The 24426-nt window shown below is 41.5% G+C and overlaps 1 protein-coding gene and 1 long non-coding RNA gene across 3 annotated transcripts; both read left to right on the top strand.

Annotated features, from left to right (window-relative positions):
- The first annotated feature begins 11624 nt into the window (after positions 1-11624).
- Positions 11625-14169, top strand: LOC130514557 (uncharacterized). 2 transcript variants are annotated; one of them, XM_057014217.1, is made up of 6 exons: positions 11625-12626; positions 12743-12781; positions 12866-12913; positions 13033-13284; positions 13376-13636; positions 13720-14169. In XM_057014217.1, the coding sequence occupies exons 1-6, from the start codon at positions 12605-12607 to the stop codon at positions 13995-13997; spliced, it is 900 nt and encodes a 299-aa protein (XP_056870197.1). In that variant the 5' UTR covers positions 11625-12604; the 3' UTR covers positions 13998-14169. The 2 variants fall into 2 exon arrangements, with proteins under 2 accessions (XP_056870197.1, XP_056870198.1); XM_057014218.1 differs by lacking the exons at positions 12743-12781; positions 12866-12913.
- Positions 14170-18523: 4354 nt separating this feature from the next.
- Positions 18524-23935, top strand: LOC130514594 (uncharacterized). Its single transcript, XR_008947021.1, has 2 exons — positions 18524-18685; positions 18894-23935. It is a non-coding gene; the product is annotated as an uncharacterized LOC130514594 (long non-coding RNA).
- The last annotated feature ends 491 nt before the right edge of the window (positions 23936-24426 follow it).

Consider the following 24426-nt stretch of genomic DNA (forward strand, 5'->3'; position numbering starts at 1 on the left):
GAAATACAGAATGAGAAAACATTTTTGGATTGGTTTTGCACAAATATATAAATACCAATGACCTAAAATATACATGACTGCTTTTTGAACTTCTGATCTCATTATGCAACAAGAGAATTTCAATGTATGACAAATTGTTAAGGATAAGGATAATTCAGCAACAACATATTTGTTTCTCATTTCAATGATCTCAACAGTTAATTTCAGCATTCAGCCAAAATAAAAGGACACACACAGAACACGATTTTGAACAAAGATCAGTGTTTAATATTGTTACTCAAACATTCAGGATCAAATGATGACTCATGGAAAAAAGAAATCTTTATTTTTTGATAATGATTAAATATTTGAAGACACAGTTTGTTTTATTCTAAAGAAAATACTTAAATATGAGTGACTGTCTGATATGACGAATTCACCGACAATCTCCAATCTCATGATTCTCCCTTTAGACGTTCTTTTTGTATCCTAAAATTAATTTGCAGGTGGATGAGAACAGCTGAGTGTGAAGTGTGGGGTACCTCACAAATCAGAACTAGGACCACTGGTACATCATTAATTGGACAAAATTAAAAATCTAATTTATCATAGGCTCACATCATCCAAAGAGGAGGAGGCATCACAATCAAATCCAGTTGTTTAGTGAGGAGGAGTCGATGCAAAACTCAGATGTGTTCCACGTCTACTTATGTGAGAGCAGAGAGGAGGACAGAGAAGAGGGGACACACAGTTGATCATGATGGACTGTAGGACAGGACTGCTGCTTCTAACTATCTGCTGGGCAGGTGAAGATCTTCACTCAACCTGATTGTGGATAGACTTTTCTGTCATCATCTGATTAACTTGATGTTTCATTTTCTAAACAGGTGTTGATGCTCAGACTCTGACCCAGTCTGAACCAGTGGTTAAAAGACCTGGAGAATCTCACACACTGACCTGTTCAGCCTCTGGATTCACATTCAGCAGCTATGGGATGCACTGGGTCAGACAGGCTCCTGGAAAAGGACTGGAGTGGATCAGTCTTATTTACTATGATGGCAGCAACAAGTACTACTCTGAGTCAGTCAAAGGCCGGTTTATCATCTCCAGAGACAACAACAGAGCACAGCTGAATCTGCGGATGAACAGCCTGAAGACTGAAGATTCTGCTGTTTATTATTGTGCTCGATGGTCACAGTGACTGAAGTCAGTTCAGCAGCTGTACAAAAACACACACTTCTCATATTTACTGCTGTGAAGAGCAGAACTGCACACAGACTATTGTATTATTTTAGGCATTTTAAATTCATATTATTATATTCCCTTTTTATTTTTAATAAATCTCATAAATTCACATAATTCATTAACTATTTTCAGCCAAAAATAACACAATACAATACAACACAATACACCAGTACATGCTTGAATGGATCAGAGCTACGATGATTAGCGTTGACGATTTGGGTTGAATATATGAGGAATAATAGCTTAAACATTATGAATACACACACATGGCCTTTGCTGTTGGCTGGTTAAGGCTGAGACTCAGCGAACTCAGGGTTTTAAGCATTGACATTTTTACCCCTTCACCCACCAGCTCTCTCTCCAATCACTTTTCACCTGCAATGGTCCTATGTTTGTTCAGCTACAATTAACCTCTATCAAAACTATCAAAACTATTTTAAAATGGACTAAGGTGATTGCAAAACTGTTTCTATTTCCCTGGAATCCCTGATGCAGTTCAATACATTTCATAGCTCTCTTTTGGATTTTTTGTTGTCTTTCTCACTGTTTCTTTTGGGAGGCCTCAGGTGTCTGTCCTGGGACGACTCATTCTTGGTCTATGATGCAATATCCTTTTTTACTGTTGAAAGTTAAGACAGGAACAAATACAAACATCCAAGTTAAAGTGAGATTTATTTCAACCAATCAATCAACCAATCAATCAATCTTTATTTATATACCATCTGTTACATTCTAAATTGTTTTGAGGCACTTTACAGAATCCCAGGGCCTGACCCTAACTAGCAACAGTGGCAGGAAAACCTCCCCTTTAACAGGAAGAAACTGTTGCAAATCTGCTTCGTAGGTTCGGACCGTGAAACGACCAGAGAATCCGTGATCTTCAGTAAAAAGTTTATTAGACACATTTGTTGTCCTTTTCACAATACGAGAGAAACATTCTCCGTCTGCCAACAGATAAAAAAAGTGCTGGACCTTTTTGGGTGTTGGTTTATATTCAGCAGAAAAGTTAGCAACAGTGCTCAAATGGTCATATGATGAACTGACGACGCCATCTTATTACCTTAAATGATTATGTTCTGTGTAAGTTCCGGTACCTCATGAGCCAGTCACAAAGTGGCACCAAGAAGTGTGATTAAATGCCTGCACGTACGCACATTCTTCAGTATATGCATAAGTCAGTTCTTGTGATTCAAAGTTAGATGATAAACTTGTGCTACACAGTAAGTTTCACAGTAGATTTCATAGTAAATTTCCACAAAACCTTAAACAGGAATTTCATGAATATTTTAAAAGGTTACAATAAGGTAACTAACAGCAGACCTTTATATGTAAAACATGATTTGACTGGAGGTTTCCACTCTCCTATTGGCTCTATTTGGTCAACAGTGATGCTTCACATGTTTGATTCTATGCAAATTCAGAGTTCTTCTTTGTTCCTCAGCTATAAAACCATCACATCAGACTGTCAGTGGAGTTCTCTGCACCTGACTTTCAACATTAACCATGTTCTCTGCAGCTCTGCTGCTGCTGTTGGCAGCTGGATGGGAGTCTCTCTCTGTGCATTTGTCAAAGTCAGCAGTTGATCTGTTTGAGTGTGATTTTATAATCAGCATTTTCTTTGTTGTTTCACAGGTGTGAAGGGTGAACAGTTGACACAGCCAGCCTCTGTGACTGTGCAGCCAGGTCAGCGTCTGACCATCACCTGTCAGGTCTCTTATTCTGTTAGCAGCTACTGGACAGGCTGGATCAGACAGCCTGCAGGGAAAGGACTGGAGTGGATTGGAAATGGTATTGGATCTAGCACATATTATAAGGATTCCCTGAAGAACAAGTTCAGCATCAGTTTAGACTCTTCCAGCAACACAGTGACTCTAAATGGAGTGAATGTGCAGCCTGAAGACACTGCTGTGTATTACTGTGCCAGACACACAATAACACAAAGCATCAGTGGAGCTGAACAAAAACCCCTCAGAGCATCAACACAACATCACCAGAGGGGGCGCTGTCACACCAGGAATGATTAGGCACCCAAACATGTTGAGGGTTTAGTCAGAAATACTGAGGAATCATGCTTAAGATAAATATTTTTTAATCTGAAATATTTAAAGGCAATATGAAACCTAAGTTTACAGCATTACAAACTATAAAAAAAATTTTTTGGATTGCTTTTGCACAAATGGACAACTTCTAATTACTTATAATATTCATGATGACTCTTTTTCCAGAATCAGTAACCTTTGATCTCCTCATTATCTTGCAAGTAAATTTTACAATGTGAAATAGTTCCATAAGGACACAGCAGCAATAATACATTTGTTTCTCAGTGATTTCTTTGATGATCTCAATTGCTTATTTTAACATGTATCAACTAAAAGTGCAGAGACTCATACAAGATTTTTAAACATAGATCAGTGTTTTATATTCTCACTTGAACATTCATGATCAAGTGATGACTCATGGAAAAAAGTGTATCTTTATTTAATGATGTAAATTAAGTATTTGAAGAAAGGTTTTATGCAGAATATACTCATATGTCAGTGACTGCATGGAATCTGGAATACGTTACAATAAAATGAGGGTTTTCCCTGGGCATGTTCTAAGGGGCTTTCTCTCCAACAGTTTTCATTTGAAGCTTGATTGGAACTGGTTGGTGTGAAATGTGGGGTACCTCAGAACTCAGTACTGGGACCACTGGTGCACTATTAGTTGGATGAAATTTAAAGTCTCAGATTATAAACGCACATCATCCAAAGAGGAGGAGGCCTCACAATCAAACCCAGTTCTTTACTGAGGAGGAGTCGATGCAAAACTCAGATGTGTTCCACGTCTACTTATGTGAGAGCAGAGAGGAGGACAGAGAAGAGGGGACACACAGTTGAACATGATGGACTGTAGGACAGGACTGCTGCTTCTAACTATCTGCTGGGCAGGTGAAGATCTTCACTCATCCTGATTGTGGACAGACTTTGATTTTCGTCATCAGCTGATTAACTTGATGTTTCATCTTCTAAACAGGTGTTGATGCTCAGACTCTGACCCAGTCTGAACCAGTGGTTAAAAGACCTGGAGAATCTCACACACTGACCTGTTCAGCCTCTGGATTCACATTCAGCAGCTACTGGATGGTCTGGGTCAGACAGGCTCCTGGAAAAGGACTGGAGTGGATCAGTGCTATCAGCAGCGGCAGTGGCAGCAGCCAGTTCTACTCTGAGTCAGTCAAAGGCCGGTTTATCATCTCCAGAGACAACAACAGAGCACAGCTGAATCTGCAGATGAACAGCCTGAAGACTGAAGATTCTGCTGTTTATTATTGTGCTCGATGGTCACAGTGACTGAAGTCAGTTCAGCAGCTGTACAAAAACACACACTTCTCATATTTACTGCTGTGAAGAGCAGAACTCCACACTGAACACTGTCTTTATTTTATTATGAATGCCTTTTATATTGTTAATGACCTCACTTTTAAATGTTATTTTAAATTATTTTACGACTGCTTTTGATCAAAAAAAATGCAAAGTGCCAACATGACTAATTTGTAATTTTCCCTGAAAGTCATCTTCTTTGAAATGGAACAATTCTTATTTCTCATTAATCCACCACCACTCTCTCCAACTGTTTTTACCTGCAATGCTCCAATATTTTTTCACAATTAACCTCAGGTAATCTATCTTCTCTACCCAAAGTATTAGAAAATGGACTATGGTGACTCCAATATTGTCTTCATTTTCCTGAACTCCCTGCTGCAGTTCAGCAGATTTAAGAGATCCCTTTACAATTTTTTTTCTTCCCCCTCACTTGTTACTTTAGGGGGCCCTCAGGTGTCTCTCCTAGGATGTCTCGTTCTGGTCTGTGATAAAATATCCTGTTTTACTGTAAAAAGACAAAAACAACTGACAGTCAAATCAGTGACATCAGACGTTCAATTAATTAGATTGAAAATGATAAAAGCATTTATTCAGAGGCGAATTGACTAATGGTATTATTAATATTTAATTTCTGTTTTTATTGGTAAAGGAGATTTTTTAAGTAAGAAATGTAAACATATTTATATTAATATGAAACATGATGTAATCACTGACACACCGGTATCAAAATAATTTTTCTATCTATTTCGTTGATTACTCTTAATCAGCAATTATTTACAATAAGAATTAAAGATTTCACGATATATTTCTACATGGTGTTAAATAAAACAACATAACATTGTTTCTACCCTGAGCTGATTTCTGTTTGGTGTTTTGTGGTCAGAACAGTTGGTGCTTCTTTTATATCCCGTCAGAGTTCTTCTCTATGCAAAGGGAACTTCCTGTCCATCTGCTATAAAGACTTGACATCCTGCTGTCAGCTGCAGCAGAAGAAGAGAAGCTCCCATCAGATCAGCTTCAATCCCAACCATGTTCTCTGTAGCTCTGCTGCTGCTGTTGGCAGCTGGATCCTGTGAGTCTGACTGAGGCAGAGACACTGACAGTGTGATCACCCTGACTGTTCCCTCTACGTTCACTGATTCAATCTTCTGCTCTTCATCCACAGGTGTGAAGGGTGAACAGTTGACACAGCCAGCCTCTGTGACTGTGCAGCCAGGTCAGAGTCTGACCATCACCTGTCAGGTCTCTTATTCTCTCAGCAGCTATTACACAAGCTGGATCAGACAGCCTGCAGGGAAAGGACTGGAGTGGATTGGTGCACATCGTGTTGGATACACCCCATATTACAAAGCTTCCCTGAAGAACAAGTTCAGCATCAGTTTAGACTCTTCCAGCAACACAGTGACTCTAAATGGAGTGAATGTGCAGCCTGAAGACACTGCTGTGTATTACTGTGCCAGAGACACAATAACACAAAGCATCAGTGGAGCTGAACAAAAACCCCTCAGAGCATCAACAGAACATCACCAGAAGGGGCGCTGTCACACCAGGAATGAATCATGACAACAACATTGAGTCGGAAATGTTGAGGAAAAATGGTGGAGAAAAAGACTTCAGAATTTAAATCAAATATAAAAACTGTTGGAAACATTTGAGGGATAATGGCAATAAAAAAGAATTACAAAATAAGAAAACATTGTTGGATTGATTTTGCACAAATATATAAAGACCAATGACCTAAAATATATATGATAACTGCTTTCATAGAATTCTAAACTTCTGATCTCATTATGCAACAAGTAAAGTTCCCATGTATTTAAAATTGTTTCATAAGAATAATGCAGCAACAATATATTTGTTTCCATGTAATTTCAATGATATCAACAATTAATTTCAACATTCACTCAAAATAAAAGCACACACCCATTTGATGATTTTTTTAAACAAAGATCAGTGTTTAATACTGTCACTCAAACATTCATGATCAATTGATGACTCATGGACAAAATTGCATCTATTTTTAAATGATTAAATATTTGAAGACACAGTTGTTTTTTTTACTTGACGGAAAATAATTGAATATCAGTGACTATCTGATGTCAGAAATCCATTGAAAATCCCCGATCTCATGATTCTCCCTTTAGACATTCTTTTTGTATAATAAAAATTAATTTGCAGCTGGTTGAGAACAGCTGAGTGTGAAGTGTGGGGTACCTCACAAATCAGAACTAGAACCACTGGTTTATCATTAATTGGACAAAGTTAAGTGTCATTGATCATAGGCTCACATCATCCAAAGAGGAGGAGGCATCACAATCAAATCCAGTTCTTTACTGAGGAGGAGTCGATGCAAAACTCAGATGTGTTCCACGTCTACTTATGTGAGAGCAGAGAGGAGGACAGAGAAGAGGGGACACACAGTTGAACATGATGGACTGTAGGACAGGACTGCTGCTTCTAACTATCTGCTGGGCAGGTGAAGATCTTCACTCATCCTGATTGTTGACAGACTTTGATTTTTGTCATCAGCTGATTAACTTGATGTTTCATCTTCTAAACAGGTGTTGATGCTCAGACTCTGACCCAGTCTGAACCAGTGGTTAAAAGACCTGGAGAATCTCACACACTGACCTGTTCGGCCTCTGGATTCAATTTCAGCAGCTACAGGATGAACTGGGTCAGACAGGCTCCTGGAAAAGGACTGGAGTGGATCGCTTTTATCAGCAGCCCCAGTGGCAGCAAGAAGTACTACTCTGAGTCAGTCAAGGGCCGGTTTATCATCTCCAGAGACAACAACAGAGCACAGCTGAATCTGCAGATGAACAGCCTGAAGACTGAAGATTCTGCTGTTTATTATTGTGCTCGAGAGTCACAGTGACTGAAGTCAGTTCAGCAGCTGTACAAAAACACACACTTCTCATATTTACTGCTGCAAAGAGCTGAGGTGAACACTGAACACTGTCTTTGTTTTAATAATGTATGCCTTTTAAAAGTTATTTCAAATTTTTTTACAACTGTTTTTGACCAAAAGTAATGTAAACTGCCTACATGACTAATTTGTAAATTTCCCTTAAAGTCATCTTCATTTAATTAACATAAACTATCATCATTGTTATGCTGATGACACTCAGCTTTATTTATCCATGAAAAAAGAGGAGACAGCAGTTAGTGAAGCTTCAGACCTGCCATAAAGACATGAAGTCTTGGATGTCTTCAAATTTCCGCCTCCTTAACTCAGGAAAAACTGAGGTCATGGTGTTTGGTTCTGAACCTCTCAGGGATAGATTACCGTATTTTCACGACTATAAGGCGCACCTAAAAGCCTAGAATTTTCTAAAAAATCTACGGTGCGCCTTTTAACCTGGAGCACTTTTTGTATGGATTACGGTAATATTGGTTAATCGCGGCTACCGTAGTCAGTAGGCGTGGCCGAGGTAACAGCAGTAAATTCAGTCCCAAACCATTTCTGTCTGTAAAGACCCCAAAATGGCTCCTTGCAAGAGACACGCTTACGACGCAGAGTTCAAACTGAAGGCTATCAGTCACGCAGTTGAACACGGAAATAGAGCAGCGGCAAGAGAATTTAACGTGAACGAATCAATGGTGCGGAAGTGGAGGAAGCAACAAGACGACCTGCGCCAGGTAAAGAAGACTCAACGGAGCTTCCGAGGAAACAAAGCAAGAAGTGGATTAACAAAGGAACTCCAGCTGCTAGATATTGGTGTCAACGGGGCATTCAAAACTAGACTGCGAACTGCGTGGGAGCGGTGGATGACGAACGGCGAACACACGTTCACCAAGACGGGGAGACGGCACCGAGCGTCATACGTCACTATCTGCCAGTGGATCGTAAATGCCTGGGCATCGACCGTGGTCCGAGCTTTCGGGAAGGCAGGGATTGTCACTGAAATGCCAGACAACACCAGCGACACCGACCCTGATGACGACTTTGACGAGACGGAGCCGGCCATGTTGGACGCCGTATTCGCACAACTGTTCAATTCGGACACCGAAGAAGAAGAATTCGAGGGATTCCTGGATGAGGAATGAACTGATAAAGTGAGCTTTACGTGTTTATTTTGTGTGTTTACAACTTAACAAGGCTGGTCATACTGTGAATATGGACATTACCGTTTGAACAACGTTGTTATATTGCTATTGTTATATTGCTATTGCTGCACTACTTCGAGAGTTCGAGTTACCGTATATTGTGTTTGCACTAACGTTTGATTTACCGCAACGGTACTACGTGATAAAAATGTTGCGCTAAATCGAAGATTTATTAAACTCCACTATCCACTTGTGATAAAAATGTTGCACTGCCTGTTATAACTCGCTGTTATTAAACGAACTGTGTTACGCGAAAACACTACGTCACTCGGGAAAAATAATAAAACAGCTGTTTATTCGTTTTGGGAGTGAATGGAGTTGTGAGAACACCGGTTTGTATTCTATTAATAAAGTTTGACTGACTTATCTGACTGTTTCATTGACATTCCTTTTAGCGCAGCTCGATCTAGTGAATGCGTCATGAAACCACAGGCACTACGCAGTTTCTATGCTATGCGCCTTATAACACGGTGCGCCCTGTGTATGAAAATATTTCTAAAATACGCCGTTAATTGAAGGTGCGCCCTATAATACGGTGCGCCTTGTGGTTGTGAAAATACGGTACTCACCTTCACCACCACACGCATTTTTTTCAGTTTAAATTGACCTAATTTCTATACCTATTGGTAAGGAAGAATTGATATGATTTTTTTAACGAAGAAACTTAAACATAAACATGTCAAAAAAAACATTCTATCAAACATTTAGTTGATTACTCTTAATCTCAGTGATTCATATCCAAATCACAAGTAATTATTTACAATAAGAATGAAATATTTACCTATATATTTCTACTTAGTGTTAAATAAAACAACATAACATTGTTTCTACACTGAGCTGATTTCTGTTTGGTGTTTTGTGGTCAGAACAGTTGGTGCTTCTTTTATATCCTGTCAGAGTTCTTCTCTATGCAAAGGGAACTTCCTGTCCATCTGCTATAAAGACTTGACATCCTGCTGTCAGCTGCAGCAGAAGAAGAGAAACTCCCATCAGATCAGCTTCAATCCCAACCATGTTCTCTGTAGCTCTGCTGCTGCTGTTGGCAGCTGGATCCTGTGAGTCTGACTGAGCCAGAGACACTGACAGTGTGATCACCCTGACTGTTCCCTCTACGTCCACTGATTCAATCTTCTGCTCTTCATCCACAGGTGTGAAGGGTGAACAGTTGACACAGCCAGCCTCTGTGACTGTGCAGCCAGGTCAGCGTCTGACCATCACCTGTCAGGTCTCTTATTCTGTTAGCAGCTATGTTACAAGCTGGATCAGACAGCCTGCAGGGAAAGGACTGGAGTGGATTGGATACCATTGTGCTGGATGCACCCCAAGCTACAAAGCGTCCCTGAAGAACAAGTTCAGCATCAGTTTAGACTCTTCCAGCAACACAGTGACTCTAAATGGAGTGAATGTGCAGCCTGAAGACACTGCTGTGTATTACTGTGCCAGAGACACAATAACACAAAGCATCAGTGGAGCTGAACAAAAACCCCTCAGAGCATCAACACATCATCACCAGAGGGGGCGCTGTTACACCAGGAATGATTAATCACCTCAACATGGTTGACTTAGAAATGTTGAGGAAAGTTGCTTTAGATCAATACTTTTAGAACAGAACAATTTAAAAGAAATTATTAAAATATAGAAGAGTTTTGATACGGATACATTCATTAAAATTACTTAATATATTCAAAACTGCTTTTACAGAATCCTAAACATTTTAGCCTCAATATTCTGCAAGAAAAAATCATGGATATGAGAAGTAGTTTCACAAGGACAGAGCAGCAACAATAAATGTGTTACTCAGTAATTTCATCAATGATCACAACAGTTAATCTCAACATACATCCAAAATTTAAAGAACACACACTAGGTCACAATTTTAAACATATATCAGTGTTTAATATTGTTACCCAAACATTCATGATCAAATGAAGACTTATGGACAAAATTCTGTCCTTGTTTATTAATATTGATTAAATATTGAAGAAAGAGTTGTTTTACGTGCCTGAAAATACTTCAATGTCAGTGACTGAAATCTGGAATCCGTTTAAATTCCCACATCTCAGAGTTCTCCCTCGAGATGTTCTAAAGGCCTTTCTGCATTAAAAAAACAAACAAAAAAAAAACAGAATTAGCAGCTGGAATAGGACTGATAACAAGCACCACTTAGTCCTTAGTCCTTGGACCACTAACGATCCATTAATTTAAAGGTTTTAAAAAGTCTGAGATCATAGGCTCACATCATCCAAAGAGGAGGAGGCATCACAATCAAATCCAGTTGTTTACTGAGGAGGAGTCGATGCAAAACTCAGATGTGTTCCACGTCTACTTATGTGAGAGCAGAGAGGAGGACAGAGAAGAGGGGACACACAGTTGAACATGATGGACTGTAGGACAGGACTGCTGCTTCTAACTATCTGCTGGGCAGGTGAAGATCTTCACTCATCCTGATTGTTGACACACTTTGATTTTTGTCATCAGCTGATTAACTTGATGTTTCATCTTCTAAACAGGTGTTGATGCTCAGACTCTGACCCAGTCTGAACCAGTGGTTAAAAGACCTGGAGAATCTCACACACTGACCTGTTCAGCCTCTGGATTCACATTCAGCAGCTACTGGATGAGCTGGGTCAGACAGGCTCCTGGAAAAGGACTGGAGTGGATCAGTGATATCAAATATGATGGCAGCAGCCAGTACTACTCTGAGTCAGTCAAAGGCCGGTTTATCGTCTCCAGAGACAACAACAGAGCACAGCTGAATCTGCAGATGAACAGCCTGAAGACCGAAGATTCTGCTGTTTATTATTGTGCTCGATGGTCACAGTGACTGAAGTCAGTTCAGCAGCAGAGAGAGAAATGGGGTACTTCTTGTCAAAGTGACAGGTTGACCTTTCCCTGAACCCGCCCACATCTGTTCCCCCCCCCCCACCTCCCTTTCCTGCCTTTCCGGCCTTTCTCCCTTTCCCGCCTTTTTTTAAAAAGGAAGGGCAACAGTTACAAAACAGTTACAAAACAGTTTTGCCATAGTCCTGGCATAGCCATCTGTGGACAACATGAGTAGTTCTACATCCGTGATTGGTGAGACGGCTGTGACCGTTATAAGAGAATTGTGTGGAAAAGTAGTTGAAAAATCCACGGTGTTTGTACAGCGTTCTCAGGCGTCACCTTCTGAGCCTTTGCAGCAAGAATGGTCTTTGGAGCCTTATAGTCAAACAGGGAGTTTTGGGTATGTGTTCCGTTACAAGACGGGGGAGCTGATTCTCTATCAGCGGGAAGAATCTTCCAGTGAGGGGCCTATGTTGTCGGCTACGATGTCTTCCAATGACTGGGGTGTGTTGAAACTGATCAAACCGAGAATGGTGTGTGTGACTGAAGAAGGCTGTGAAGAAAGAAACAACACAGAACAGAAACCTTCCACAGAACAAACATTTTGTGAAACATTTGTGAAAACTAGAGAAGAGAAAACTATTGGAGAAAGTTAGACTGTTAGAACCCTAACACTGTGGTTCAGAAGAAAAGAGAAAAGAGTTGGTGGCCTCAAGTAAGAAATTTAGGGGCCTACGTTGTCTTCCGGTGTCCGAGGTGTGTAACTGAAGAAGCTTAAATCCCGTGGAGACCTGGAGGCCCTCCTGGAGAAAAACATTCCTAACATGAGTTATATCGCCTGAACCTGTTGTTTGGTAGAGTTCCCGTGTAGGGAGGTATCCCCACGGGAGTTACATCACCACCAGTTGGTCCAATCGTCAATATCAGACTTTTCGGCGCCAATCAACTTTTTTTTTTTTTTTTTTCCTTCTCGCCAAGCATTGTAAAGCGAATATATACATGATCATCTCACAGTCATTAGCTCAGTCCTCCAGAACTTCATCGGAAGCTTCACCGTCTGCGAGCGCGTGTAACAAACAAAGATGGCTGCAAAGATGACTACCGGTAAGCCTCAAATTCTTCCCAAACTTTTTCTCTGTAGTTTTCTAAATAGTTTTAGAAAACTATTAATGAATGAACTATTAATGATTAACTACTATTTACGAATAACTGTGTTTTAGAAGTTACAGTAGAGGTTCACCATATGCCAATTTATCCTGGTAAGCAATCCGTGATCTTTTTAACCTGAAAGTTGTTCTATTTTTATTCTAGATTTTTAAGTGTAATTTTCTGTATCTTTAAAGTCAGCGCCGATGAGTTTGAAGGAATAACCCTCACGCAAACAGACGTTGGTATAGTTTCTTTTAAATGATTAACTCAGTTTTTTTTTTTTTGTTTTGTTTTGTTTTTTATGAACAGCTCAGTTGTTCATAGATTGCTGAAATATAACTTTTTATGATACATTTTTCAGATCTGTTAGCCAGGGCTGAAAGATTGGTATCCGAAGACAACCAAGAAACTGAAAAAGCAGTAAAAGCATTGCTGTGTTCTGAAACCCCACTCCCCGTGCAGGGGACAAATTGCTGTGTAACTGAAATTGGTGAAATTGAGATTGAGAGGGAAACCTCGGCACTTCAACATGGGACTGACTCAAGTAAGCAGACGAACAAACTCTCCAGAAGACGTGTGAGACAGCCAGGAGGACCGAAGTCGACTGTACAAGGTAATATATTTATCTGTGATTAGAAGTATATACAAAATATGTGCCGTTTTGATGATTTGTATTTTAACGATTTTCCCCTCTGTCTAAACAGAACCATCAAAACAGAACCTTCAAACGTGCGCCTCTCTGAGCACTGTGACTCCCACGGCCTTTCCACCCTCCCGTGAACCTTCTGCCCCTGCGAGGAGACGTAGAATACGGCAAGCGTGTACCACTCTGACCCCTGTACTTACTGCGGCACCCACGGCAGCTCCACTCTCCCTTTCACCAGATCCTTTCGAACCTGCGAGGCCGATAAGGAGACGTAGGAACCAGAGACACAAGTCTAACATTGTCAGGAGATTGTTTGATGGTATATTTTATACTATATCTTCTTGACTAATAATAATAATAATATATAAAAAAAATAATAACTCATCTCTCATCTAATTACAGATTCAGGGTTGAGATTAAACGAGAGCGTTCCTGAACCGTCCTTCGACAGGGTGGAGGGGGATACGGGGGGCAACGATCATCCCCAACAACAGCACGAGCACCACGAGAGCGTTCCTGAACCGCTCTTTGACAGGGTGGAGGGGGATACAGGCTGCTACATTCATTCCCAACACCCCCAAGACAAGGTAGTGCTGGAGATTTTCAATAATGTCATACGGTATATTGTTTCCTCCAATTGTAACCAAAGGTGTACTAAAACAGTGTTGAAAAAGCTGTAATTTTTTTTTCCTTTTTCTGTCTTTTGTTTAAGATATGGATGAGGATTTCAATGTTGAATATTTTAATCAAGTACCGAATGCTTTACAAATAGCTGTTGATCAATTAAGTGAAATTCCAATCTCCATTCCAATAAATTTACAATTTACAGAAGCGATAATTGATGCTCCCGAAAGCCCTAACCAGCAGAGCAAAATGAAAACGTCCTAGAACTTGACACCTTACAACTCATAAATGATGCCCTCGAAAACCTTAATGCAGTTAATGCAGTAGAGTTTGAAAATCATTCTCCTTCATCAGCTCTCCACACGCAAAGTGATCATGTCTTACACGCGGTAACAATCAGATCAGAGACGGATTCAGCAGAGACACAATCGGCTCTTCCTAACCCCCCTCCTGAACAGGATGAGAGGCCAGGAGAAGGGGGGTCAGAGAGCAGCCCCTCACGCCTTACACACATGGCCCCTCCTAAACTTTCTCCTCAGCAAGGGGGAGGAGGGCTAGGAGAAAATCCATCCGATCTCTCTCCTGAGCGGGGTGAGAGGTTTTTTAATGATTTTAACACATGGAGAACAAGACGCTCCTTTAACATTCCCACTCGGGGAAATGTGCCTGACATTGCAACATTCTATCGAGATGTAACAGGGGTTATCAGCGAATTGGTGGATGTTGCCAGACGACATAGTAGTCGCAATGATTTAATACAGTTGGAGGTGGTGGGTGAAAACGTACACAATCATGTTACAGTTGCTGTGGATGAACAAGGTGAAAATATTCTACCGGCTTTTAATGGAATGCTAGATCGGATTGTGCAGTCAAACGGTATCATTTCATCGGATGAGAATATAGAATTCATCCTTCACGTGGTGCAGAACCCAGGAGGAGGTGCCAAACGTAAGATGGAGAAAACTCTAGACTGTGAAATCATTGACAAAAAAAGACGTCACTTATTTATCGTAGACAACAGAGACAACCAGCTTTGCTTCGCCATCAGTCTAGCTCACGTTATCTACCCGAAACTTACTGAAAGAGAATGCCTTGATATTGCGAGGAAGTTGCAGCATCAGGCTGGTTTAAATGATGAGACCCCCGTCACTTTCAGTGACATTGGTAAATTTGAAAATATTCTGGGGCGTAAAATTGTTGTGTTTTACAGAACATGCCACAGTAAACCCCTCTCACATTATGAGACAAAATTCTCTGATCGTTCCAATCAGTTGTTTCTCTTTTTACTACAAAATCACTATTATGGGATAAAAAATCTCAAAGCCTTCCTGGGGTCGTCAGTCTGTAATTATTGTTACAAGACTTTTAAGCACCCCTATACCCACTTTTGTAAAGGTTACTGCGCAGTGTGCAACGATCCTGCCTGCCCCACAGAAGGGTTCAACACAGTGGTTTGCCAAAATCGAGACCAATCCTGTGAAAAGACAGGTTGCTAAATTGTGTCTCAACAGTTTGTGGGGAAAGTTTGCACAGAGAGATAATTTGTTTAAAACCACCATTGTCTCAGATCCTAAAGAATTCTTTAGTTACATGTTTTCAGGTAAATACAAAGTCGAATACTTTTCCGTTCTCCACAGCAACAGAGCTCTCATCAGGTGGAAATACACCGACAGGTACGTTCAACCCCCAGGTAAACAGAGTAATGTTTTTATTGCAGCATTCACCACAGCACACGCACGACTGAAGCTGTACAGTTATCTGGAAAAACTACAAGACAGAGTGTTTTACATCGACACAGATAGTTTAATCTATCTGGTCAAAGAGGGTGAGAAACCTCTAGAGCTGGGTAACTATTTAGGTGACCTGACGGATGAACTGGATGGTGACAGCATTCAAGAGTTTGCAGCGGCGGGTCCCAAGAGTTACGCGTACCAAACACGAAATAAAAAGAAAGTCGTCATGCGTGTGAAAGGTATCACTCAGACCCGGGAATGTTGTGAGCATGTGAGCTTTGACAGTGTCAGAGAGCTGGTGGAGGGTTACCTGAGTAATAAACAAGAGGGAAACACGATCGAGATCCGTCAACACAGCATCAGACGTGATAAAAAGGGTTTTGCATTGAGAAATGTGTCATTTGATAAAAAATTTAGGGTGGTGTATGACAAAAGACGACTCTTTGCTGACGGAACAACTCTGCCTTTCGGGTATTAGAAATGCAGGAAATTGAATTTGATCCTAGGTTTATCTTTCCTTTTTCTTGTTTAATCGTGGGTCCGAGCGGGTGTGGAAAGACCTATTTTGTAAAAAATGTATTAGAAAACTGTGACCGTGTAATAAATGTTGTACCTGACAATATCGTGTGGATTTATACCTCTTTTCAACCTATGTACACTGAACTGCAAAAGATGATTAAAAACATTAAATTTGTCAAAGGTCTGCCTGATTCTTTTGAAGATGAAACACTGTTTCCTCCTGATCAAAAGCATTTGATTATTTTGGACGATGTTATTTTTCAAGCCTCTGACCATCCTGAAGTGGTAAAGATTTTTACACAGTATCGCCACCACAGAAACATGAGTGTTATGATGTTGACTCAAAACGTGTTTCACCAGGGTAAACACAGTCGGACCATCAGTTTGAACAGCAATTATTTGGTCATGTTTAAAAACCCACGGGATAAACTACAAATGAATATATTGGCTCATCAGATTTTTCCATCACAAAAGACATTTTTCTTGGAGAGTTTTGAAGACGCCACAAAAGACCCTCACGGGTATTTAATAGTGGATCTCACCCCCGTCTGCCCAGATCCGTACAGACTGAGGACGGGTGTACTTCCTCACCAGCAAGCGGCCGTTTACATCCCCAGAGCGTCGACGTAGATCATCATGTCAGCGCGTATAAAAAGAAACGCACCCCTGCTGAAGGCCCTGTACCGTGCCACACCCAAGAAACGTAGAGACATTCTTATTCACAGCTCCCCGGATTTTATCCAGACACTGTGTGAGATTTCTTTAAATCTTCTAAAAGGAAACGTCCCCCTGACTCCTTCTCAATTTAAAAAACTGAAGAGACAGAAAAAAATTATCAAACTGTTGGCTGATAAAAGAACCAGTTTAAAGAGGAAGCAACAGGTTCTAAAGAAGCAGACGGGCGGATTTCTTTTACCTCTCCTCTCAGCGGTGGTACCTTTGATCGGGAACCTCGTCGGAGGATTGATACGAAAATGACTTTGAAAAAGGCCCAAAAAATGTTTCTCGTCACCCCTCATCAACTCAACCGCCTGACGCGACCCTCCCAGTCCATCAGAGATGTCGCGGAGGACGATTTGGATGCTAGGATGAGAGCCATCTTAAACGAGCAGGGGCTGAGCTCTCATGAAAAAATTAAAAAATATAACGCGTTACTGCAAAGATATCTGACCTTTGTGAAGCAGGATCAGACAGAGAATCTGACAGAGAATCTGACAAAGACGGAGGCAGAGGCAGATTCTGGGACGGACGTACGGACGTCCGATAGCATCATCGACGACGTGTTGCAGAGCCTCCCACCGCGAGATCGCAAGAACGCCGAATACGTCTTAAAGAAATTATCCGACCGTCACGATGTTTGGAATACAAAAGGGGAATTTGTGTACCGGGGCAACGTTGTAAAAGGGTCTCACATGATCGATCTATTCAAACGACTCTTGTTTCCTTTTAAAAAGAAAAAATCAGAGGGTTCTGAACCTCCCGGATGGACACATTTTTTAAATACTCTCTCAGAATTAAACATCCCTTTGTCTTCTATAAGTAACCCACAAGCGCGTAATCAATACCGACTCCTCAAGATGGATGCGATCGGATCTCAAGACTCTGAAACACCTGCGGATCTACCGTCAAAAACTAGAAGACGAACAAATGACCCCCCGCGTTGGATTATGTTGAGAATTGTCTTTATCTTGTTGTTATGTGTTTCACCATATGTTCCTGTCTTCCCTTAGAAGTTAGGCAAGGTAGACTAAATGTAATTAAGAACAGAGACATTTGCAGGATTGTTGTTTGATCTACTGTTATCTCAGGAGCCAGTCAGGCAGGGGGTGTCAAACACTCATTGTAAACAGGATATCAGGGGGGTTGATGATGATCACATTTGCATGAAGATGGGGATCTGGCCACCTGGGAAAACAATGGAAAAGAAGAACTCTACCAACACCAAAGGGACTGGAGGAAGAGGACGAGGACATCTCAGCGGGGGATTGCATGGACATTGTGAATTTGCATGTGTGTGACTATAAAAGACTGGGCCAAGGGATAGTTAGGTTGTCAGACTTCATGCCCTGACGATTAACTCTGTTGTTGCTAGGGTTATGAACTGGCCCGGAGCTCTGTAATATTTGTATCTGGAATTGGTTCTATTGTCAAATACATTTTGAAATTGGTACTTTACTTCTCGAAGTCTTCATTCAACGAACACGCGGATCGGCAGCTACATACAGGAGGTATTGCGATCCAACAATTTGGTGACCCCGACGTGATGAAGAGAGAAGTCATCTGAGGCAAGGAATTCAACAACGGTCACTTCGGAGGACAACTGACGACAAGGGATCCCTAATAAAAAGGTAAGCAGACACCTGTTTAATCAAGCTCTGCAGATTGGCTATTTCCAAAAATTTGTCGTCACTGTCGATTGAAGTGTCCTAGTTATAAATTCCAGATACAAATATAAAAATATTGACTGCAGGAATTACGGTTAGAGTCCGGAAGTACTGTTTGAAAAAACAGGGAAGTACTGTTGTTGTAAAACACAGGGAAGTACTGTTGAAATATACAGGGAAGTACTGTTGAAATATACAGGGAAGTACTGTTTGAAAAAACAGGGAAGTACTGTTGTTGTAAAACACAGGGAAGTACTGTTGAAATATACAGGGAAGTACTGTTGAAATATACAGGGAAGTACTGTTGAATATACAGGGAAGTACTGTTGAAATATACAGGGAAGTACTGTTGAAATATACAGGGAAGTACTGTTGAAATACACAGGGAAGTACTGTTGAAATACACAGGGAAGTACTGTTGAAATACACAGGGAAGTACTGTTGAAATACACAGGGAAGTACTGTTGAAAAACAGGGAATAGACGGTTAGAGTAAACCGTAACTAGTACAGTGCTGTAACGGTTAGAGTAAACCGGAGCTAGTACAGTGCTGTATTGCTGTATGCAGTGCACTGTATATCATAAAGATTTGGGTTGGGACTCGGAGCGCAGTCGACGGGACGGACACTCCCGACGCCCGAGATTTGTGTTTTTGTGTGGGTTGGAAAAGTGCCAGAGTGAACGTGAATTAAAAGGCTCTTTGTCCTTGGGAATTAACCCCCAGAGTGGAACCGGATCAAAGACGTTTGATCTAGAAGCTTGTTTCACTGAGGCATTGAGTTGACCGTTGGAGTCATTCACATTCAATCTCACTTGGGAGCATAGTTAAAGATGGAACTGGATTGTGGAAAAGCGTGTTGGGATCAGGGAGAATGTTCTCCCTATCCTCGGTCTGTGGAAGAACAGTGGAAGTGGACTCTTGATCAGGTGGTGAGTGGCATGAAAGAAGCCAGGGAAAGAGAATTGGATGCAATAAAAAAGTTGTGGAAGGAAACTCAGAAGCAAAAGATACTTCCCTCTCCAGAGGTGAAGGTTAACTTAGCTGAAGCATTGTGTAAGTGGGAGTCAGAAATTCATACTATGTTACAGGATCATCTGGAATTAGGGTTTATAGCAGGGAAATCATGGCAAAAACAGGGTAAGGAGTTAGAAGAGAGGCGTCGAAGGATACATGTTGTGGCTGTGGCATGTGCAGCGGTGCACTATTTCAGATCTGGGAGGGTCACACGAGTGCCTAATGTCGAGAAGCCTCCATTAGAAGATTTAAATCAGACATTGACACTTAACACCACTCTTTACCCATCATTACCTACTACTAGTTCCCCACCCCCATATCAATTGCCAGTTTTGACTAATAACAGTGGTCAGTTAGGTGTGGACAGAGATGAAGAACTGCAGGAGTTACGTGAAACAGTGTGGGAACTTTGGAGACAGGTCAGCAGGATTAAACAGGGACAGGAAGAGATGGAGATAAGTTAGGAAAAAATGAATTTAGAGAGGAAGCTCAGGTGGTTCGCCCTAAAACCTCGCAACAAACTAAATTTAAAAAACAGGATAGTCAGAAATCTACATTAGATATTTTTAAAACTTCTAGCAATCAAATAAAACAAGTAAAAAGAGTTGATCCCTCAGGAGGATTTGCCAGGGCTGACTGCAGGGAGGAGAAGGTAAAATTGATTTATGGCAGTGATAAAGAAGAGAGTGAGTGTGAGTATAGAGGTGAACCATTGACAGGAGGCGGGTCAAATACGAATACACACGCGGAGTAAGGGGCCCGTTTCAGTTCCAGGCCCCTCTGATACAGAAAAGAGGAGGACAGGAACCGGTATATGTTCCATTTGCAATTACAGACATCAATTGTTTAGTGGATAAGATGCCCCCACCCGCAGAGGGAGGCGGCAAGTGGATGTCCAGCCTTTTTAGTTTAACACAGAGCATTGTGCATGCAGCTGGCATTAGGAGACTTTAGAGGAATGGATGTGTGCCACAAGGTGCCATCCTGGCTCAGATAATTTGCACACCACTTTATTCCGTCAGGCCATAACTTTAGGACTTCCACAATCAGTAAAAGAAGCTATGGAAGGAAATCCTGACCTCCCAGGTAGCACAGCGGAAGTCTGGGAGAGACATTTCTCTCACCACATTAACATATATAAAGCTAAACAACAGGGAAAGAAAGACGGGGTGATGACAGCGCAGGAACAGCTCCTAAAAATACAGTTAGATGAAGCACTGAAAAAGCTTAATGATAAACAAAAGGAAGAGAAACAGATGGTTCAGCAGTTTTCTCGGCAGGTGCAGCCAGATCAGTTATGTCCGCAACAAGATTTTGCTCCGATAAACCCGTATTGGGCCAGTCCAAGGGGAGGCATGTGTGGGAGACACGGCGGGCAGGGATACGGCTTGATAGGCGGGTACTTAGGCCGAGATCAGTGTCATGCCTGCAAAGGGTATGGTCATTGGCAAAGGGACTGTCCATATCACAACTACCCGGAGGTACCAGGCAGTGTTCCACCATCTCATGGAATTTATCACCGGAGCCGATCTCATCTGACACCATCGAGCTTGTGGGGTTCTCAGGGAGACCGGAGAGACTGCCGTTTTCTGTGCCATTAGTGACTCTTTTGCCGAACAGACTGTGTTGCACCCTTTTTTGATTTCACCGCATTGCCATATCAACCTGTGGGGACGAGATCTCCTTGTGAGGACAGGAGCAGTAATTCTGTGTGGAGATAAAGGTCTTGTGGTGCAATTTCCTAACGGACGGAAACTGAACTGCTGTATTTCACACCAAGGTGTGAAGGGACAAATGCTGATGAGTCCGACACCCTCTCCAGAACAGGGGGTGTGGGCCGACATTTATGGGGGAGAACTTGAGCCAGAGACCTCACCTGGTTGTCGATGCTAAGTCCTTTTGCCCCGCCAGTTGATCCCTATCATGTCACCCTATTTTACGACCGTGGGAATAATGAGGTCTATCAGGATGCGTTTAGAGAAAAGTTAGAAGGAAATTTTTGGATGATTACATCACCGTGTTTGTGTGTTGGGCCTGAAGGTGTGGCTGCACAGGTTGACCTTACTGCTGAACAGAATGATTGGTATAAGAGACTGTAAAGGAAATGTTGTCATTTCTGGGTCTCGCAAGCTATAATAGACATTTTATTCCTGCATTTTCAGAAAAGTCTACGCCCCTACGTACAATGGTGAATGAACAGGGAATGCGTGATTTGACGGCCCGGTTAACATGGACAACTGAGGGAGAGAAAGCATTCATTGTACTTAAACAGGCATTCAGCACAGCTGCACATTTGGCAGTTCCAGATTATAAAGATACTTTCTTTTTGGATGTTTCTGAAGGAGAACATACAGCAAATGGTGTTCTCTTTCAGAAAAAAGGGGGTGACAGGAAAGTATAAATGGATGCAAGTATAATACTGGACCCCATTGAAAACAGGCAACCACCATGTGTAAGGCATGTGGCAGGGGTAGCAATTTTTTACAAGAAACAGCACATTTAGTGATGGGTCACGCTCTGACGGTACTTACAACACATAGCGTGGTATCACTGGTCAGCTCAGCAGCATTCACCATGACCTCACTTAGACAGACCAGGATGGACAAAATTTTAACTGCACCACACATAACACACACACACATGAAGGGATAAATATGGCAGGGTTTAACACAGCATCAGGCTCACCTATAAAACATGAAGTAGAGATGAGGCAACTGACACAGGCACTCGTGGAACCAGCGGAGGTCACAGTCGTAAAATGCAAAGGTCACGGCAAGGAGAACTCTTTAGAGGGAAAAGGTAATGAGGCGGCAGATCAGGCAGCAAGGAAGGCAGCAGGTTATAAACAAAGTTTCAGTTTGTTGATGGCAGAGAAAACGGTTCAGGAAATTCTTCCAAGATACGACAGGGAAAGAATAGGTTGTGATCAAGAAGAAGCTTCTCCACATGAAAAAACAGTTTGGAAGGAAAAGGGGGGCTGTGAAAGTTGAAGGAATTTGGCGGGCCCAGACGGCAGACCTGTTCTCCCGCCCGGTCTGTTAGATGCCGTTCTGGAAGAGGCCCACGGCCTGAGAACACTGCGGGAAACCACGAATGATGAAGAGAATGTTCAATATGCCCACAATTTAACGTAAAATCAACAATTCGACCATATGAGGGAAAGTTTCCAGTTGCCCCAATGGGCAAGAAAATTATAGATTTCACTGATATGTTAGATAGGGTCAATAGGTTCCGATACCTCTTGGTCGCAGTGGATGCATACACTGGCTGGCCTGAGGCGGTTCCCGTAAAAGTAGAAGAGGCAAAAAGCGTTATTAAATTTTTGATTAATCCGGCACATGGTTTCCCAAACAAATTAGATTTGACAACGGAACTCATTTTAAGAATAGAGATTTACAATCCATAGGCCAGCCCAGCACTTTTATGAAATGTAGATTTTATTTTTGTTCAACTAAAAACGAATCTCTAAGTTCTCTCCCAACAGGCAACCTCTGTAACCAGTCAGTAAGGATCCAGGAATTTCACACACAGCTGAGTGGGTTCTTCTGAGAGTCATCAAGCAAAGTGGTCAGAGCACAGGTGGACGGGCCACTTTGAAGTTGCAGAGCGAACATTACTTGTTAACCCTAACATACTAACACCCTAACACATTAACCCTAACACTGGTATTATTGGAATCAATGTACCCCAGCAGGTAATTCACAGAGAACGCTTGGACGGATCGAGGAACATCTAAAGACGATGGCACCATGATTAAACGTCTATTATTCTTCATTACATCAAGAGGAGTTGTCAATGAATTGTTTGTATTGGCCTAGCTTAGGCTAGGCCAAAAGGGGGATTGTTGAGAATTGTCTTTATCTTGTTGTTATGTGTTTCACCATATGTTCCTGTCTTCCCTTAGAAGTTAGGCAAGGTAGACTAAATGTAATTAAGAACAGAGACATTTGCAGGATTGTTGTTTGATCTACTGTTATCTCAGGAGCCAGTCAGGCAGGGGGTGTCAAACACTCATTGTAAACAGGATATCAGGGGGGTTGATGATGATCACATTTGCATGAAGATGGGGATCTGGCCACCTGGGAAAACAATGGAAAAGAAGAACTCTACCAACACCAAAGGGACTGGAGGAAGAGGACGAGGACATCTCAGCGGGGGATTGCATGGACATTGTGAATTTGCATGTGTGTGACTATAAAAGACTGGGCCAAGGGATAGTTAGGTTGTCAGACTTCATGCCCTGACGATTAACTCTGTTGTTGCTAGGGTTATGAACTGGCCCGGAGCTCTGTAATATTTGTATCTGGAATTGGTTCTATTGTCAAATACATTTTGAAATTGGTACTTTACTTCTCGAAGTCTTCATTCAACGAACACGCGGATCGGCAGCTACATACAGGAGGTATTGCGATCCAACAATTAACATTTCATCGTGAATAAATGTAATACACAAAGTTTTGTCTTTTACCAATAAAGCGTTTATTAAACATTTTTTCGAGCGTACAGTCATTCATTCAAAAACTTTAAAAATCTTTAAAACATTGCAAAAAACAACACCCCTGCTTGGAGGGACCATTGATTTTATTTCTAATACAGCGCTGATATTTCCTCACATAGTCGTACACCATGAAGTCATTCTTTATTACATCATCATTGTACAAAGACAGTACTTGATCAAAAGATAGCCCGCACGCGCGGTGACAGAGGTAATAGATGCAATGTTGTCCGCAGACCGTCGACATGTGGTGCTGCAACTGAACGTCGTGGTACTCAATGTTTTTAGAACGTTTTTCCAGAAACTGTAAGATGCTCGGAGGGTAGTGATCAAAGTCCGG

Source organism: Takifugu flavidus, chromosome 18 (assembly GCF_003711565.1).
Source record: "Takifugu flavidus isolate HTHZ2018 chromosome 18, ASM371156v2, whole genome shotgun sequence".
NCBI lineage: Eukaryota > Metazoa > Chordata > Actinopteri > Tetraodontiformes > Tetraodontidae > Takifugu > Takifugu flavidus.

Bases quoted from the DNA above. Each gene is read 5' to 3' on its own strand.
- LOC130514557 (XM_057014217.1), top strand. From the start codon at position 12,605: ATGGCTGCAAAGATGACTACCG. The intron at 12,627-12,742 runs GTAAGCCTCAAA...ACTGTGTTTTAG, and splicing joins GGCTGCAAAGATGACTACCG to AAGTTACAGTAGAGGTTCAC. The intron at 13,285-13,375 runs GTAATATATTTA...CTGTCTAAACAG, and splicing joins ACCGAAGTCGACTGTACAAG to AACCATCAAAACAGAACCTT.